This window comes from Podarcis melisellensis (assembly GCF_964234715.1).
Source record: "Podarcis melisellensis genome assembly, chromosome: 12".
NCBI lineage: Eukaryota > Metazoa > Chordata > Lepidosauria > Squamata > Lacertidae > Podarcis > Podarcis melisellensis.
The window spans coordinates 38,025,914-38,042,951 of record NC_138544.1 but is presented as its reverse complement, the minus strand read 5'-3'; the positions used below and the strand labels follow the sequence as shown (position 1 = coordinate 38,042,951).

Genomic DNA, 17,038 nt, shown 5'->3' with positions numbered 1-17,038 from the left:
ATCATGTTCGCAACCCGAGCGTCCACTGTATATCTTGAATCAGCCTAGCTCAATTGCTGGCTAATTAATCCTTTAGGGTAGATCCTGGGTTAAAGAATCGCCCCACAATGCAGATCAAATGGGGCAGACCTGCCAGGCTGCCACTTGGAAAGTTTTATGGCCTATTAGCCCCTGTCTGGGCCTTCGGATAAAACTTTCCCCATGGACCCCTTTACCAGGATACCTTAAACATTTTCTTCCAGTTTTGACTAAGGGTCCAACCCAATACCTTTTGCGCCAAAAGTTGTGACTCTTGCTATGAGGTAGGCAAAACCTTAAGATGGGCACAATTTGTCTGCAGACAAATTTCTCCCTGGTCCCGAATACCAATTAATTCCACAGCAAGGTCATGCTAGAGCGTTGTCCACTTATCTTTGGGCAGGGCCAAAAGACACAGGGTGGGCGGAACATCCATTGATGACTATGCTGCTCACTCACAGTGAGGAGGACCTGAGTGGAGACTAGGTCCCCCAGGTCTAGCTTGCAAACCACTGGACCGGCTGTGATTGGCCAATTTGAAGTTCAGTTTCTGGCAGGACCTCCCAGTAGACTCCGCAACTAGCTGAGGCTGTTAGTGCCTCCAGAGGTCACTCGGATGAAGACCCCCTGTCCCCTCTGGTTTCCTTGTGGCTGTGCTGAGCTGCAGTCACTGCCACCAGAAAAATGCTAAAATGTGTGTAGAAAATGTGGCATGTGTATATTGAAAAGGTTTTGATTTGCACAATGAAGTAAAACTCTGTAAAATTAGTAGAATTTTTAAAAACTGGAAATCCCTCTTTCAATGTGTAAATGGCAAATACTGGCAGTGATACCATATGTAACACTATGAATTATTTTTCAGTACTGGCACAAAGGATGTTTCCATTGCGAGGTCTGCAAAATGGCTCTAAACATGAACAACTACAAAGGGTATGAGAAGAAACCGTACTGCAATGCGTAAGTGTCTCACATCGTCTAGTTTTCTAGAACTGTACTGGATCTAAAAGGGTGTATGTCTGGGCAGACTTTTACACTGTGCACAGGTTACTGTAAAAGTTAAAACATCATTAGATTGGGTGTTTACTTGCATAGATAAGGGCAAAAGCACATTGGGTTTAACCCATGGAAGGGTTATTTTGGAAAAAGTGACCCCAAATCCAAAGGAGTCCCTCATTTTACACAAACACATTCTATGTGTACTTTTGGTCTACTTTGTGCTGTGAGAGAGGGAAACACTTGAGTATATATTGTGGGAAGCCTCCGTTGGTTCTGGTTCCCTGTGTACTTGAAAATGAGCAACATTTTTTCCCCACATGTTATGGGCTACGGTACTAGTAGATGAACAATGTGGAATTTTCTTTGTATTTTTGTAGTTGATTTTCCTGTGTAATGTTTTATTCTGACGCTGAAGACGCGGTCCTGTTTCATTGTTAATTGTGTTGTTTTATAATGTGGATTTCCCCCTATTATTATTATTATTATTATTATTATTATTATTATTTGGACTTCTATTTGTGATGTTTACAGAATGTTGTAAACTGCTTAGATTTCTATTTTCTGAAACATACATCATATATAAACTGTCTAAATACAAATAATTTGGTGTGTGTGATATCATAGCACGTGAATGGGGTATGATTGTGGTTGTAAAATCCACATTTCATAGTGTGCCCTAATTTCCATCTATTGGTTTTGAGGTTTTAGTGCAGAGATGGGGAAACTGTGACCCTCTGGATGTTGCTGGACTACAACTCCCATCACCCCTGACCATTGGCTTTGTGGCTGAAGGTGATGAGAGCTGGAGTCTGATAACATCTGGCAGGCTGCAGGTTCTCTATCTCAGCTGTGGTGGGCTAAAGCAAAGGCTTATCTCTTTCAGTCAAAAAGCAGAAGCAGCAGGAAGTCCTATTGGTCTGCCTGTGAATGATGATGATTTTTTTGAAGTAAAAATGAAATTGGGGGTCAGATTTATTTTTTCAGAGTATTATTGTTTGGGGAAATAAATAATAAAAAAAGGAGTATACAGATATTGCGGTCACTTTTTCAAGAGCTGGGAACTTGTCATCCATTTCAATTATGTAGCTTTGTTGCAGCTCATCCCTTGGTATCAGGTGCTTGAACATGTTCATGCTTGGTAGTGGCAATATCTCGATTATAGCAGATTTCTATTTTATTGTGAATTCCTCTTTGCACAGTGGGCATGTACTATAGCTGTGTAGTTTGTCTCACAAGGAAGTGATGGTGGCCTACCTGTTCTGCACAGGTTTGCACTTCCCTTGAAGGATCAGATTTGCAACTTCGGGATGCTGCTAGATTCAGGTTTGATACTGGATGCCCAAATTGCATCTGTGGCGCACAGTACTTTCTACCAACTAAGGCTGGTGTGCTGGCTGTCACTACTCCTAGACAAAGAGAACCTAGCCTGTTGATGACCACTAGCCATAATGGCTATACTGTTCCTGCATGGTTGGAGGCAGTAATGCTTCTGAATGCTGGTTGCTGGAAACAATAGAAGAGGAGAGTGCTCTCGTGCTTAGATCCTGCTTGTTGATTTTTCACAGGCATCTTGTTGGCCACTGGCAGAACAAGATGCTTCACTAGATGGGTCACTGGTCTGATCCAGCAGGCTCATCTTATGTTCTTATGGCCAATGTTACTAATGCTTTGGTTACTGCCAGAGCATTGGTGTAACTGTGACAGTAACCTGACGATTTCTTAAAGACTAAATTTAGTTCAAATCACAATTGCTAGTCTACTAACTGGGGCCAGCTGTATGGAAAACGTATTACCAGTTCTTAAACTACACAGACTGTTTTCCCACTTATGGACACAGTTCTGATGTGTATCTTTTTAAAGCCATAAACAACTTGGGACCTGATAATTTAGATAATTTAGATCATGTGCTTTTCCCCCAGAGGAGCCTGCCCACAGGCTGTAATTGCTTTCCGAACCTCCTTGCTTTCTGAATATTGGTGGTGGAGTTAATTGGCCAGAAAGGAGGATGTGGAATGTCCTCACAAGAGACACTTGCCTGTCATTGAACCTGGTGCTCTTTTGCACCAGCAAAAACCTCAATTCAATTGCCCAGGACATCCAGCATGTCTCCTTGCTAGTTTTACCTGACCATTTCCACTGACTTTAACATTTCTGCTATGCCAATTTTATATATTGTTTGTTTATTGCATTTATATCCCATCTTTGCCTCCAAGGAGCTCAGTGCTGAGTACATGGTTCCCCACTCCTTATTTAATCCCACAACAAGGTAGGCAAGAGGTTGTGACTGGCCTAAGGTCATCCAATGTGCCTCATGGCCAGGTGGAAATTTGAACCCTAAGCCTTGTGTCCCAGGTCCTAGTCCAACAATCCAGCAATTATGTTGTTGTTGTTTTTAAATTAAAAGTCCCATTTTATCATGTTTGTTTGGGACATCTTATGATGGTGGATTCATGCTTGTGAACAAAATTCCAACTACTTTTTAGTATGCTCTGCTTTGTACTGTTCCAGTTGCTGCTGTCTTATTGTTATAATGTTAACAAAGTTTTAATTATTGTATTGTGGATATGTGTGTATAGTGCCTTGAAAGGTAGAATATAAATATTAGAAATAAAAAAAATCTGGCACATGTATGTACTTGGTTCCATGCCCTTAGAGTTCCTCCCTTCAGAACACCAAATTATTGGGTAATTAGTCTTATACCAGTGCAGAGGTAGGAAACCTGTGGCCCAGCAGCTGTTTTTTGCACCATACCTGCTATCATCCATGAACATTGGTCATGTTAGCTGCGTTGGAATCCAACAACATCTAGAGGGCTGCAGTAGAATGACTCCCCCCCCCCCCATAGCATCAGTATAGAATGTTTTATTTCAAATTGCCTTCTCATGATGCCTGATATCTAAGACTACTCTTAAATGAATTTCAAATAAGAATGGGCACAAACACAATCAAAGTTGTGCACTCCTACCCCTCCTTTTGGAGCAAATGGGATTTAAAAAGGTTTAAGTGAGTTTTCTAGTTTGTATGCATGATGAGTTCTTGCCTGAGAGAAAACAGGGCTTTCTTTTAATCACTGGAAAAGGAGACTTGCCATTCCAGCTTGTGATTTATTTACCTGTTTGCTTTTTCATGTAGCTGCCCAAACAAAATCAAGTTGCTGTTTACAGTAATGCTTTTTTTTTTTAAAAAAAAAGCTTGATCCTTTTAGTGTTAGTAGAAAACTTACGTTACTGTTGAGTTTAGTATGCAGTCAGAATGCTGGAAATGAAGGCTGAATGCATTTGGCAACTGAACCGTTCTCCAGTAAAAATATCATAAATACAAACAAATATAAGTGTCTCTTTAGGTGTACAAAGAATTTTTGCACCAGACTTCCCCAACCTGGTGCCCTTCATTGTTGTGGACTTCAGCTCTAACTGACATGATCCATAGTCAGGGGTGATGCGGGGTTGTAGTTCAAAATATTAGGTGGCTTCCAGGCTGGAGTAGACTGATTTATAACCTAAAAGTAAAGGTAAAAGTAGGGGTGCAAGTGGCACTGTGATCTAAACCACTGAGCCTCTTGGGCTTGCCAATCAGAAGGTCGCATCCCCGTGACGGGGTGAGCTCCCATTGCTCTTGCCAACCTAGCAGTTAAAGCACACCAGTGCAAGTAGATAAATAGGTACTGCTGCAATGGGAAGGTAAATGGCACTTCCGTGTGTTCTGGCTTCCATTACGGCATTCTGTTGTGCTAGAAACGGTTTAGTCATGCTGGCCACATGACCCGGAAAACTGTATGTGGACAAACGCCGGCTCCCTCGACCTGAAAGCAAGATGAGCGCCACAACCCCATTGTCACCTTTGACTGGACTTAACTGTCCAGGGGTCCTTTAACTTACCCTAAAAGTGTACTATGAACACTTTAATGAGTTGAAGGCCAGATAGTTGGTCTTAATGTTCAAAATACATATCTCCATCATTCCAATGGAATTATTAGTGTTGGCAATGAATTTATTTAATAGTGTACACTTTGATCTGATTTCTTATACTTTTTAACCCGGTTGTCAGGTGTCTTTTTACTCTTAAAATACTTTTGCAAAAGACATAAGTTATATTTCTTATTTGTCTTTTTCTATTGGATTTTTAAAATATATATTTTAGCTGTGCATATGGCTGGTATGTTTAACTTAGAAAATTCCCATTTTGAATATGAAATTGGACTATAAAAATGAGATGTGCATTTTCCTATTCCAGTGAGCTGATGAGATCATAAGATTTGCATTACTGCTCATCAGTTGCTATCTTAACCATAGCACTCAGAGCTTTTCTCCTGGGGGCTTTGTCTCAATTACATTAGGAAAAGGTGTGCTGTGTTTCAAAATGCTTAAATATCAACATCTGGACATCTTTAATGGTGCAATGCCTTGGTGCAAAAGCAGGAAATTTGTGAGCGTGGCCTTGGAAACAGAGTGTACTAATTAAGAACCTGTCTTGATGCTGGATTCTAGCAGGTGTTCAGAAAAAGGAAGGGAAGAAGAAACTGGCGAAGGGCTTCTTCACACCAGCATCACTTCTTACAGCAGCTGCAAGAAGAACATGCAAACTTCCACAGCTGCCTCTACTTGTGTTAAGCTCATGATAGGCACTTACATGCCGCCATAGGCTAAATTTGACTTTTGATATCACCCAATATCATTCAAAAGGTTTGTTTCTAGTAGCACATTGAAATCTGGGGATAGTTGTATGATGAGGCCTTTCAAGTTAAAAATATACAGAAGTACTTTAATGATAAATAATAATAATAATAATAATAATAATAATTATTATTATTATTATTATTATTAATTTATTTATACCATGCCTTTTTCCCCGATGGGGAATTAAAGCTGCTTACAGATATAACAAGAACAGCTAAAAACTTAGTGGGGAAAAACCTCCAATCATAAAAAATCCAATTAAACATTAATATAATTTTACACACACACACACACACACACACACACACACACACACACACACAATCTATTAAAAACCTAGAAATATTTACTGTAAAAAAAAGCATGGCACCAGACCTTTCATTAAAAGCAGTCAGTTCTGAAAATCCTGTTGGAGTAAGAAAGTTCTCTAGGAGGAGCTGGGCTGATTTTGATTAATGACAAAAAGGAGTTTCCACTTACCATTCTTCAGATGAGGGGAAGTGGTTTATCTGCTGGTGAAAATATCTTGGGACAGGCATTTTCATAGGTTTTGTCCTTGTGATCATAAGAACACAAAACTTTATGGGTTGTACACAGCCATATTCTGGATCAATCAAAATGGACAAGAATGGTAGTGAGGCAAGTTAGTGGCTATGGTTGGGTGAATGAAATGCGCCCCTAAATACCATGAGTGTGACATAATCTTGGATAGTATTCTCAGCCTCTATGGCAAAGCTTCTAGGCAAGTGATTTGTTATCTCAGCTTTAGGTATTTGCTACGTTATCTGCCAGTCTTTCCAGTTTTCCTTCTCTCTCCATTTTCTTTCCATATCTTTTTTATTCTCTCTTCAGTTCTTTCCCCCTTCTCCATTGTTCATGGTCACATCCATACCATACATTTAAAGCACATGGCTCTCCCCACAAAGAATCCTGGGAACTGTAGTTCACACTTCACATAACTGTAATTCCCAGTATCATTAACAAACTACAGTTCCCAGGAATTCTTTGAGGGAAGCAATGAGCATTGAATGCTTGGAGTGGATGAAACCCATGTCTGCCCCCCTTCCTCCTCAGAAATTTCTCTCTTCTCTTCCACAGAAGAGAATAAACAGGGTATATGCTACTCTGTGTGTCTGTGTGAATGAAAGAGTACTACCTCTGGGTTTGTGGTTTGGATAACTGGAGCTTAAGGACAAAAGTTAGTGGAGCTGCAAACTCAAATGGTGAAGTTATTTTGGGGAGGCCTACAAAGCAGCAGAAGCAAAAATGACCTGTTTACTAAAGCATGGTAATGAAAAGTGCTTTTCAAGCCTGCCTGAGTTGAAAGGGATGGCAGCAAAATGATGAACGTTGAATGCTGGCATGCAGAAATTCTGGTTTGGGCAGGGAGACGATCTCTTTGTACTTGCTCTGCAGCAATGTAATCTTTTAAGAAGCCTTTCCTGTTATTAGAGGATAGCAGTTGCACAAATGTGGTGCCTATGGCTACAGCCATGTAGGTCATACCCTGCCAGTTCAGTAGCACCAGAATATACATACAGTATATAAAAAATTTGATCTGGTGCTGTTGGAGTTTCAAGTGAAGATCCATCTACTTAAGGGGCTACCTAGGCTGTTTTGACAGATTCAAGCCCCACATTGATTTGGGAGCCAGCCTTTCCTACCACCTCCTTCTGATACCTTCATGTTTAATCAGAGCTTATAAAACTCTGATTAAACCTGTGGTTGGGGGTGGGGTAAGGAGAAGCTAAGCTCATTCCTGCTCCACCTAACCCGCACAGCAGCCAACAGGATTAAGCCCATGGAGGGTGCAATTCGGCTAGGAGCTGCTTTGCTAGTGTGTTCCCAGAAGGGAACACGGTGAGTTTGGCTGTGCACACCTGTTTCCCACATGCAGCCAGAGCACAGTGTGGGCTGTTTGAAAGCCCTTTTCACAAACAGGCTTGCAGAGACTGCCTACCTTGTTTCCTTCCCTGCTGCTGCTCAACTGCCACACCTTCTGACAGCCTCAGCCTGATTTGTTTGAAGCCCAGTTCTGCCCAAATTGCCCTGGTTTGGTTTGGGCTTCTGCTGAATCCAGTACACAGCACTAGTTTAAACTAGGAGATCTGGATGAGTATTTTGAGTGCCTCTGCGGTTCCTGCTTATTGGTACCTTTTTGTCTTTGTTCTCTGCCCCAAATTTCATTCTCTCACCAGCATCTGTTCTGCTTTGGAGAACTCTCCCTCTCACTTCCTTTACTGCCTTTGGCCATCTGCCTTTTTTGACTGCAGCCCCCAGTTTTCAAGACCTCCTTTCCCCAGCTTCATGCCCTCCAGAAGTTTTGGAGCCCAACTCCCATTAGCTCCAGCCAGCTGGGCCAATGGCTTGGGATGATGGATGTTTTAGACAAGTTAGAGAAGTCTGGCCTAGAAGACTCATTCTGCATCTATTCTTTTTCCTTAGGGCCTTCTATCTGCCTTTTCCTTCTCTGTAGTAGCTGAGTAGCTCATAAATGACTGCCATACATCTTCTGCTCACCTCATACCTTGCTAAAATTAGGCCAGGTCAGTCAATGACTGATAGGGTTATACCTCTGCACATTTACTTTACATATAGCAAAGCAGTGCAGCAGTAGACGAGAAAGGGAAACAGGAGTCATGACCACGAGATATTTCTGGTTAGTAGGTAGGCTAGGGAAATATCTCAATTTGCTATAGACCTCTCCCAGAATGCTTCTGTTATCCGAGAGATTGCCTCCTAAAGGCTTTATCTTTTCATCACTACAAGCAAAAGAGTTTACAATGTGCTTTAAAAACGTTAGGATCCTTGGGGATCTGACTGGATGCAATGAATATTGTGTTGGAAGCCAGCTCCTATGATTCACTACTTGATTAAGGTGCTGCGGTAAACTGTTGTCTCTGCTTCTACTTGAGCCTGCAGGAAACCTTTTTTTCCCTTTCCAGGTCAAGGCTACGTTTTGTTACCTGATACCCCCATATGAGACAGAATTTTAGTAAGATGCAGTGATAGAAATGCCTTTTACCATTTTTACTATGTGGAGGCAGGGCTTGGGAAACTGGCACATGAAGAATTGGTGAATACAGACTTTAAGCCACATTGGATGCTCTTCTTAGGAAAAGCAAGTCTTTTGAAAGCTTTTAAAAATAAAAAATAAATTAATGTTTATTTGGAAGTTAGTTCCATTATATTGAATAGGGATTAAGTCCAGGTAGATGTGTGCAGGTTTCAGCCTCAGAAGTCAGAAGTGTGGCATGACTCAGTATGGGTGTTGGTTTATTTGATGGTTGAACTACACCTGCTGATGAAAGAAGGCCTGGGAAAATAGATACAACAAAGACATGGTTGTATCCATTTCCCCAGGCTGGAAGCTTGCTTCCATCAGCGTGAAACACATCAACTTAAAAACCTCTGTGTTTTAGATTTGTTCTGCTTAGAGACAGCCAACCTTGGTGCTGGCAGATTTCTCTTCAAGATGGCCATGATCTTTTCAGAAGTAGTGCTAAGCTCTTAAATACCTGGAATAGAAAAAAAAGGTAGAGAAGTGAAGATCAACCAGTAATACAGTTCCTTGAAACAAGGGACATAAAATATCCTAAGCGCTGAAATAAGCACGTCCCTTGGGACCTTAAAATATATTTATTGTGGCATTGGCTTTCTTATGCATATGACAAAGTGGGCTCTTGCCTATAAATTGTCCTGCTGCAGAGATGTGTTTAGCCACAGGGGTCTTAATCATTTTTGCCTCAGCAGACTGACATTGCTATCTCTCAGGAATTTAAAATAAAAGAGTACTTTTATGGAGACTGGTGGGACTTTAGGTGAGGGTTGTGAGTCTTGGAATGCAGTGGGAGTTTATAATAGTTGATTATGTAACCTGCATGTCAGGAGGCAGTTTGGTAGCAACTCTACATTGGATGGCACAGTACTTTACAAACATTTTCATACAGATCTGTCATTTTAACATATGAGCTGTTTTTCTTTGTAGTTTCTTACCAAGATACTTGGTAAGAATGAATGAACGAACAAATAAACAGTGTTATATGTCCCTCAGAAGTAAGTGCTTTTTACTCCCTCTGAGGTAAAGGTTATATCCAATTAAGTAGACCTATTGAGAGTAATCTATTAATTTTAGTGGGTCTATTCTGAGGATGACTAGTATTGGATACAACACTTTAGGGTATTATTCATAGATCATAGAATCAGAGAGTTGGAAAGGATCACGAGGGGCTCAACATGGGGCTCAAACCCACAACCCTGAGATTAAAAGTCTCATACTTTACTGACTGAGCAATCCCTTCAATCTGTTCAACTAACTTTCACTCAGAGTACATCAATTAATATTAATGGACCCAAGTGATTCATGAGTATTAATTTCAGTGGGCCTACCCTGAGTAAAAGTTGGTTTAACTGCAGCCTTTTCACATTTCATCAATGTGATATATAATGTGATATATAAACATCAAATATAGAGTTTAAATGGTTGAGCTCTCATTGGGTGTGATACTTTGCTTCAATGTCCCACTTTCTAGTGCAGTTAACTGAAGCTATTAGTTTTCCTTGGGATATAAGGGAGTGGGAGGAGAAAGCAGTAGCAGCACATTGTTGACTTTTTACAAACAAGAGCAGTATACAATGAATGAATGAATGCCTCAATATTAAAACAGTGAAATATAGTACTGTGAGTCAGTGTTGATGTGAGAAGGGTCATAGCTTCTGTGCATTCAGACGGTGTTTCCAGGTAAGAACTGGGACAGACTTCCTCTCTGCATAGCTTCTGCCCGTCAGTGTAGACAACGCTGATCTAGATGGACCAATGGTTTGACTGGTATAAGGCAGCTGCTTATGGTCCTATATGGTACTCTTTCTTGGGTGAAATCTGGAATAGTTGTCCCACTGCCCCCACCTCCATGCCAACTGTGATTTCAGTCTACATTCTCCTTGGTTCAAATCCAGCATGGTCTTCTTATTTTCCTGTTTCAGCTGGCTTTTAGTATGGACAACACTGTGGTCTCTGAAGCTCCTGTCTATGGTTAAGATTCAGTTCTGTCCTTCTATCAATAGTATTTCATTCTTCAAAAGCTTTCAAATTCATCACTGCTATGCAAGGTTTAGCATAGGTATGCCATAATGCTAGTAGGGGTGTTTGCTAATGTTTATTTAACTGAAAGGCTAAATACTGGCTATTTAGGGTGAAACTTCTCACTATTTGTAGGCAAGTGCTGCTCTAGGTTTTTTTTTTTACTTTCAGGAAAGGGGTGTGGAAGAAGAGCTGCAACTAGTCTAGCATTCAAGGTGGTAGTTGTACAGTGGTAAGGTAAAGGTAAAGGTACCCCTGCCCATACGGGCCAGTCGTGTCCAACTCTGGGGTTGCGCGCCCATCTCGCTTAAGAGGCCGGGGGCCAGCGCTGTCCGAAGACACTTCCGGGTCACGTGGCCAGCGTGACAAGCTGCATCTGGCGAGCCAGCGCAGCACACGGAAACGCCGTTTACCTTCCCGCTAGTAAGCGGTCCCTATTTATCTACTTGCACCCGAGGGTGCTTTCGAACTGCTAGGTTGGCACCGAGCAACGGGAGCGCACCCCGCCGCGGGGATTCGAACCGCCGACCTGACGATCGGCAAGTCCTAGGCGCTGAGGTTTTACCCACAGCGCCACCCGCGTCCCTGTACAGTGGTACCTCAGGTTAAGTACTTAATTCGTTCCGGAGGTCCGTACTTAACCTGAAACTGTTCTTAACGTGAAGCACCACTTTAGCTAATGGGGCCTCCTGCTGCTGCTGCGCCGTCGGAGCACAATTTCTGTTCTCATCCTGAAGCAAAGTTCTTAACCTGAAGCACTATTTCTGGGTTAGCGGAGTCTGTAACCTGAAGCGTATGTAACCTGAAGCGTATGTAACCTGAGGTACCACTGTATGTAGTTCTGGCTCTTACTGGCAACTTGTTTCAGCGAAACAAGACTTGAATGACAGGCCTGGTATGCCTGAAATAGCCCTTTGGTTTTCCAGTGGCGTAAGGGCTCGGCTTGATCCCACAAATTAATGAAAGAAAAGGAACTTCCTCCCTTGTTTACTGCACTCCTTCCAAATGACCTAGATTAAGGATGGACAACTTTTCATTTCTGCCTCAGGGGGCAATGTGTCAGGGTCCACAAGCTGATTGTGTGCATGGGTGGTGCTGAAGCCAATTTGGGGGTGGGGAAGGGGCAGAGCAAAAAGTGTGTGCAGCCACTGCCCCTTTCGTTCCCTTTCTCCCTACCCAGGAGTCTGCTGGGGGATAAGTCTGATTGTTCTTGCTAGAAGCTCTGAATTAATTGCTTGAAGAGGGCTTTTGAAATTAGTTCGAGGGCCATATAAAATTAGGCTGAGGGCCATGTGGACCGCCCACCTGTGCCAAAGAGTAACAGATGCATTCCTGTTTGCGCTTGTAAAGGGAGAACCATCTGCTATGTTGTCCAATGAAGGGCCTGCACAATTCAGAAGGCTTTTACTGTAATGTAGATCAAACTCAAGAATTGCAAAGGAGCATCAGATGTTCTCTCTTCCATTTGAAGTCACAAGAATAAGAAATTAGTAAGAAATACCGCAGAAGGGTTATCAATTGACCTCTCCAATTTTTGCCAATGTTTCAATCAACCACTCAGTTGTCGCTAAACTTTTAATAGAAAATAATGCTAACTCTTTAGAGCATGTGTTAAATCAGTAGGGGAGGGATAACTTCAGGTCTGGGAGCAAATGTAGCTCTCCAGGCCTCCCTGCATGGTCCTCTTTCATGGTCCTCTTTAACAGTAAAATATTGAAACATGTCAGCATCTACATGTCTGGGTACACTGGCCTGAATGAAATTAAGGAGGTGCCAAAAAGAGTGCAGCGAAGGCTATTTGAAGGTTCTTTCATGTGTCCTTTAACTCTTACTTGCCTGGATAGAGGATATGGAGGTGTATCTGTGTGCATGTGTTTGTAGACGATGGCAGAAAGGTAAAATTAACATTAGTTGCCCCACCCACTTTAGCTTCTGGCCCCACCCACCATTGGCATTCAGTGGCCCCTGAAAGTTGATGAGAAAGCAGTGTGGCCCTTGGGCTGAAAAAGGCCCTCCTCTCCTGTGTTAAAGGAAAGGAATAGTCAACAGTATTAATTGCTTGCTTAATGTTAGTGTGTAGTCAAAGCTGAAGCTCATCTTCTTAAACAAACAAATTCCTGTTCTTTTTTTAATGGTTGCCAAGATTCCTTTCAATTTTTCACTTGATAAGGAGAATATTTGAGTATAAGCTTTTATGTCCCAAAGCTTTCAGTGTGACCACATTTTCCACATAGCTGCACTGGTTTGATGCCAACTTAGCAAAATAAACAGAAACTTAACACTTGTCTGGAATGAAATTTTAAGGCTACAATTATTCTATTTTTTGAAAGCAGAAAAAAAACATTGGAAATGTAAGTGTTAGAACAAGGGCGAGCTGGATGTGCATAGACCTGTTTCTGCCAATTTTTGAGGACTGTAAATAGGAATATGAGGATTTTCTCTCCTTTTGTACATGGGGGAAAAGTTGAGTTAAAAACCTTCAATTTAGGGAAATAAAGCTATGCCTTGCCCATTCGAAACTCAAGAGACAAGTTGCCACATAATGTGCAAACTCTGGCTGTTTTATATTTGAAAGATAAGAAAATGAAATAGTTAAATGTGAACCTGTGCCAAGAAGAGCATCTATTAATAGGATTATTGCTAAGAAAATTTTACAAGACACAGGCATTCATACGCTTAATGCTTTTTTTCCTCCCTAGCATGTATAGAGGCTGAGCTGGGAGTGAATTTTGGTGAAGAGTTAATGAAAAGATAGCTGATGCCTTTCTTTAAAAATACTTGTTTCAATATTTCATATAAACGCTTTTTTATGAAAAAGTACTGAAGTGAGAATTCTTGATGTAGCACATAAGACTTTGGCCTGGATTCAATTTTTCGTCTTTCAGTGGAAGCTCCTTGTGCCTCTTGGAATGTTCCTCTCGACAGTCCTAGGATTTTGGGAGGGATAGGGAGCTACCCATTAGAAGGGGCAGAGACCAGAAAGCCTTTAACTTAATGTAGACCTTTGCATCCTGGCCTTTATATATTTATTTGTTCACTTATTTGCTGGATATTATGCACTCCTAAGTGCGTATTGTCAAAGTATACACAGTCCTTATAACAATCTGTGTTCATGTGTATAAAAATAAATTAGGATCTAAAATAAATAAATAAATAGATTGGAAGAGAAACAGTAGGTGAAAATAGATATTTTGGTTGGTCTTTGTCTAGCAGTGGAATGTTGAATCTTAACTGGAATAATTTGGAGGCCTTGTAACATTATTATTTGTATTATGAGAGGGAAAACACAGATAAATACAAAATCCTGAGATAAAGAGTAATGAAGTACATTCCAGCTATCTTTTGGACCCTTTGCATAACCCAGCTTCTTTTCCTAAATCAACACTGTGAGCTTTGCTGCCAATTAGGTGCTCTTCAGTCTCACGTATTGCCCTTTTCTAATTAGAAAACTAAATTATCTGCCTTTCCCCCAAAGCAAAAGTCATAGTTGGTAGCAGGCCCACACAGAGCTTGTCTGAGGCCCAGGGCGGGAGCCTTGTTAGAGAAAAGTTATAAACACAAACAGAAAAGCAGCCGGTCCCTGGTGCCCCCCACCCTGGCCAACTAGGGCAAGCATACTTGGCTGCCCCCACACATCTGCACAGGTCTGGTTGCTACTGTCATATCATAGACTGAGACTGAAAAGACAGGCAGTTTGGGCAAAATGGACAAGACGTTGTTGGTGTGCTGTTGGAGTGACTTAGCTCATGCTGCAGTTGTGGGTCCCAACTTTCTGACTGAATAATGGTACCTGATAACTCACCCAACAGTTGAAGTCCTGGTCATCTACCAGTGAGCTGCTGCCATGTTACTCTACCCATTGCAAATGACATCTGTCCTGGAATTCTCTGGAGATTACCATTGCCATATGCACAAACTCCATTCGAGTTCAGGAACACAGTGTATCTTTTTTATATTACCACTTGAGTAGAAGCAGTTTGTTTCTCTGTTTTCATTTGTATCTTTTATTCATTGCGTTTGCTCTAGCTTCCAGAAGTAGCTTCTACAGCAACAGCCACAGTCAGTTTATTTATACACTGGATTTTCCACAAATGCATTGTCCTTGAAACAATTCATGGAAAAATATGTGATTTACCGGTAAATACAGTAATAGCACAATAGCCACAAAACACTACAGTGAAAGCATTGACAGTTCAACAGCTATACTTCTTGAATGTTAAATATAAGGTAAAGGTAAAGGTACCCCTGCCCGTACGGGCCAGTCTTGACAGACTCTGGGGTTGTGTGCCCATCTCACTCAAGAGGCCAGGGGCCAGCGCTGTCCGGAGACACTTCCGGGTCACGTGGCCAGCGTGACAAAGCTGCATCTGGCGAGCCAGAGCCGCACACGGAAACGCCGTTTACCTTCCCGCTAGTAAGCGGTCCCTATTTATCTACTTGCACCCGGAGGTGCTTTCGAACTGCTAGGTTGGCAGGCGCTGGGACCGAGCAGCGGGAGTGCACCCCGCCGCAGGGATTCGAACCGCCGACCTTTCGATCGGCAAGTCCTAGGCGCTGAGGCTTTAACCCACAGCGCCACCTGAGTCCCGCATGTTAAATATATCAACAGGTAAATTAACAATATCCAGTTCTAATCCTATCAATATGGTGGCCAATCTACTTAGCAGTACACATTAAGTGACCCAAACCAAAGTACCAGCATTTAGAAAAGGGGAAGAATTGACATGGGGCTGCTGTTCTTTTGGGGGCAACTCCATGTCTCATGTAAAATGTAACTTTTCCTGCATTTCTTGCATTTTACCACACTATTACTTCTGCTTATTTTTTTTTGTATTCTTGTATTTTCTCTCTCCATTTCCTCTCAAGCACTATATCCAGTCTTCATGCCAGGGAACCTTCTCAAAGGCAAATTATTATTAAATTCTTGGTAGTGGCGCCCACCCTGTGGAATGCCGTCCCATCAGATGTCAAGGAAATAAACAACTATCTGACTTTTAGAAGACATCTGAAGGCAGCCCTGTTTAGCGAAGTTTTTAATGACGGATGTTTTAACGTATTTTTAATATTTTGTTGGAAGCCGCCCAGAGTGGCTGGGGAAATTAATAATAATATTAATTAATACTAATTAATAATAGAAATTAATAATAATAATTTCAGGGGCACTATACAATAGTCCACACAGTCCACCCAGCACTCACAATTGCAATGTTTAGGATATTAACTAGGGCTCAGGCAACTAGACTTTAAGTGCAACAAACCATAGACGCATGTGACTCTAGTGATTATATATATATATGTGCCGCCCTTCTGACCAGGTTGTCCCAGCCACTCTTGGAAGCTCCCAACAAAAAATAGTAAACGCACAATATGATATCACATATACTAAAAACTCATCAGAATTCAGTGAAGCAATTACTGGTACCTACTGTATAAACATGTCCTTAGCTATATGTTGACAACATTAGAGGGAAGTAGATCAGGAGGCATCTACTTCTACAGCTTAGTCTGTCGTAGACTTGGCTGATGCATAATGTTGAGTCAAACTAATGCATAGCTTGAATGAGCAAGCATTCTGTTGCACTTTGGCCCATTTGCTTCTCCCCTGCGCCTACTGCACCATGCTGCATGTCTGAGCCCAGCTCATAGCTTGCCTTTCTCCAAATAAACTATGATGCAAGGTTTGTTTTTGGCTAACTGCTCATAGTTTGTTTGGAGGAGGAAAACTACGAGCTCAGGTTCACATGCAATGCTAAGCGAAATGAAGTTAGCACATCCTCTCTTTAATGACCCTAATTTGACAAATGTAAAAACAACCACAATTTTTAAAAATGTAAATCAGTTTTTGAGAAAGAACCCCCTTTAATAAACTGTTTCCCCTGCCCACACCTTCCCCTAAAAACCATAGATTCCTATGGGAAAATATTATTCCAAAGTTTCAGATGAGTGTCTGGTAGATGCCACTGCAATTGATGTTCCATTGAGTATGTGATAAAAGGGTACCATGTCACTATAAAATTGTATTTGTCCACCAATGGCATACAAATCAATCTGGCTTACTTGGCCCAACAAGCCCCCTCCTCACAAATGCAAACAAACCCCACAGACAGTCAGCCACACGCTGGGCTCCCCAAATCCCTCTCACTCCCAAGAAATGTAATAAATGAATAGAAACAGAGCCTACCCAGCTGACATTGACACAAAACCCCACATGTACTCTATATAAAATACATTTCACCACCCCACCTCTCCTCTCACCTCTCTTCTTCCC

At 41.6% G+C, this 17,038-nt stretch overlaps 1 protein-coding gene across 2 annotated transcripts in view; it reads left to right on the top strand.

Moving 5' to 3' along the window:
- Positions 1–17,038, top strand: part of NEBL (nebulette) — a 131,444-nt gene that overhangs the window by 2,652 nt on the left and 111,754 nt on the right. For both annotated transcript variants that reach the window (XM_081931576.1, XM_081931584.1), the window contains exon 2: positions 881–975. In XM_081931576.1, coding sequence (XP_081787702.1) covers positions 881–975 — 95 coding nt within the window. The remainder of the gene's footprint in view (positions 1–880; positions 976–17,038) is intronic.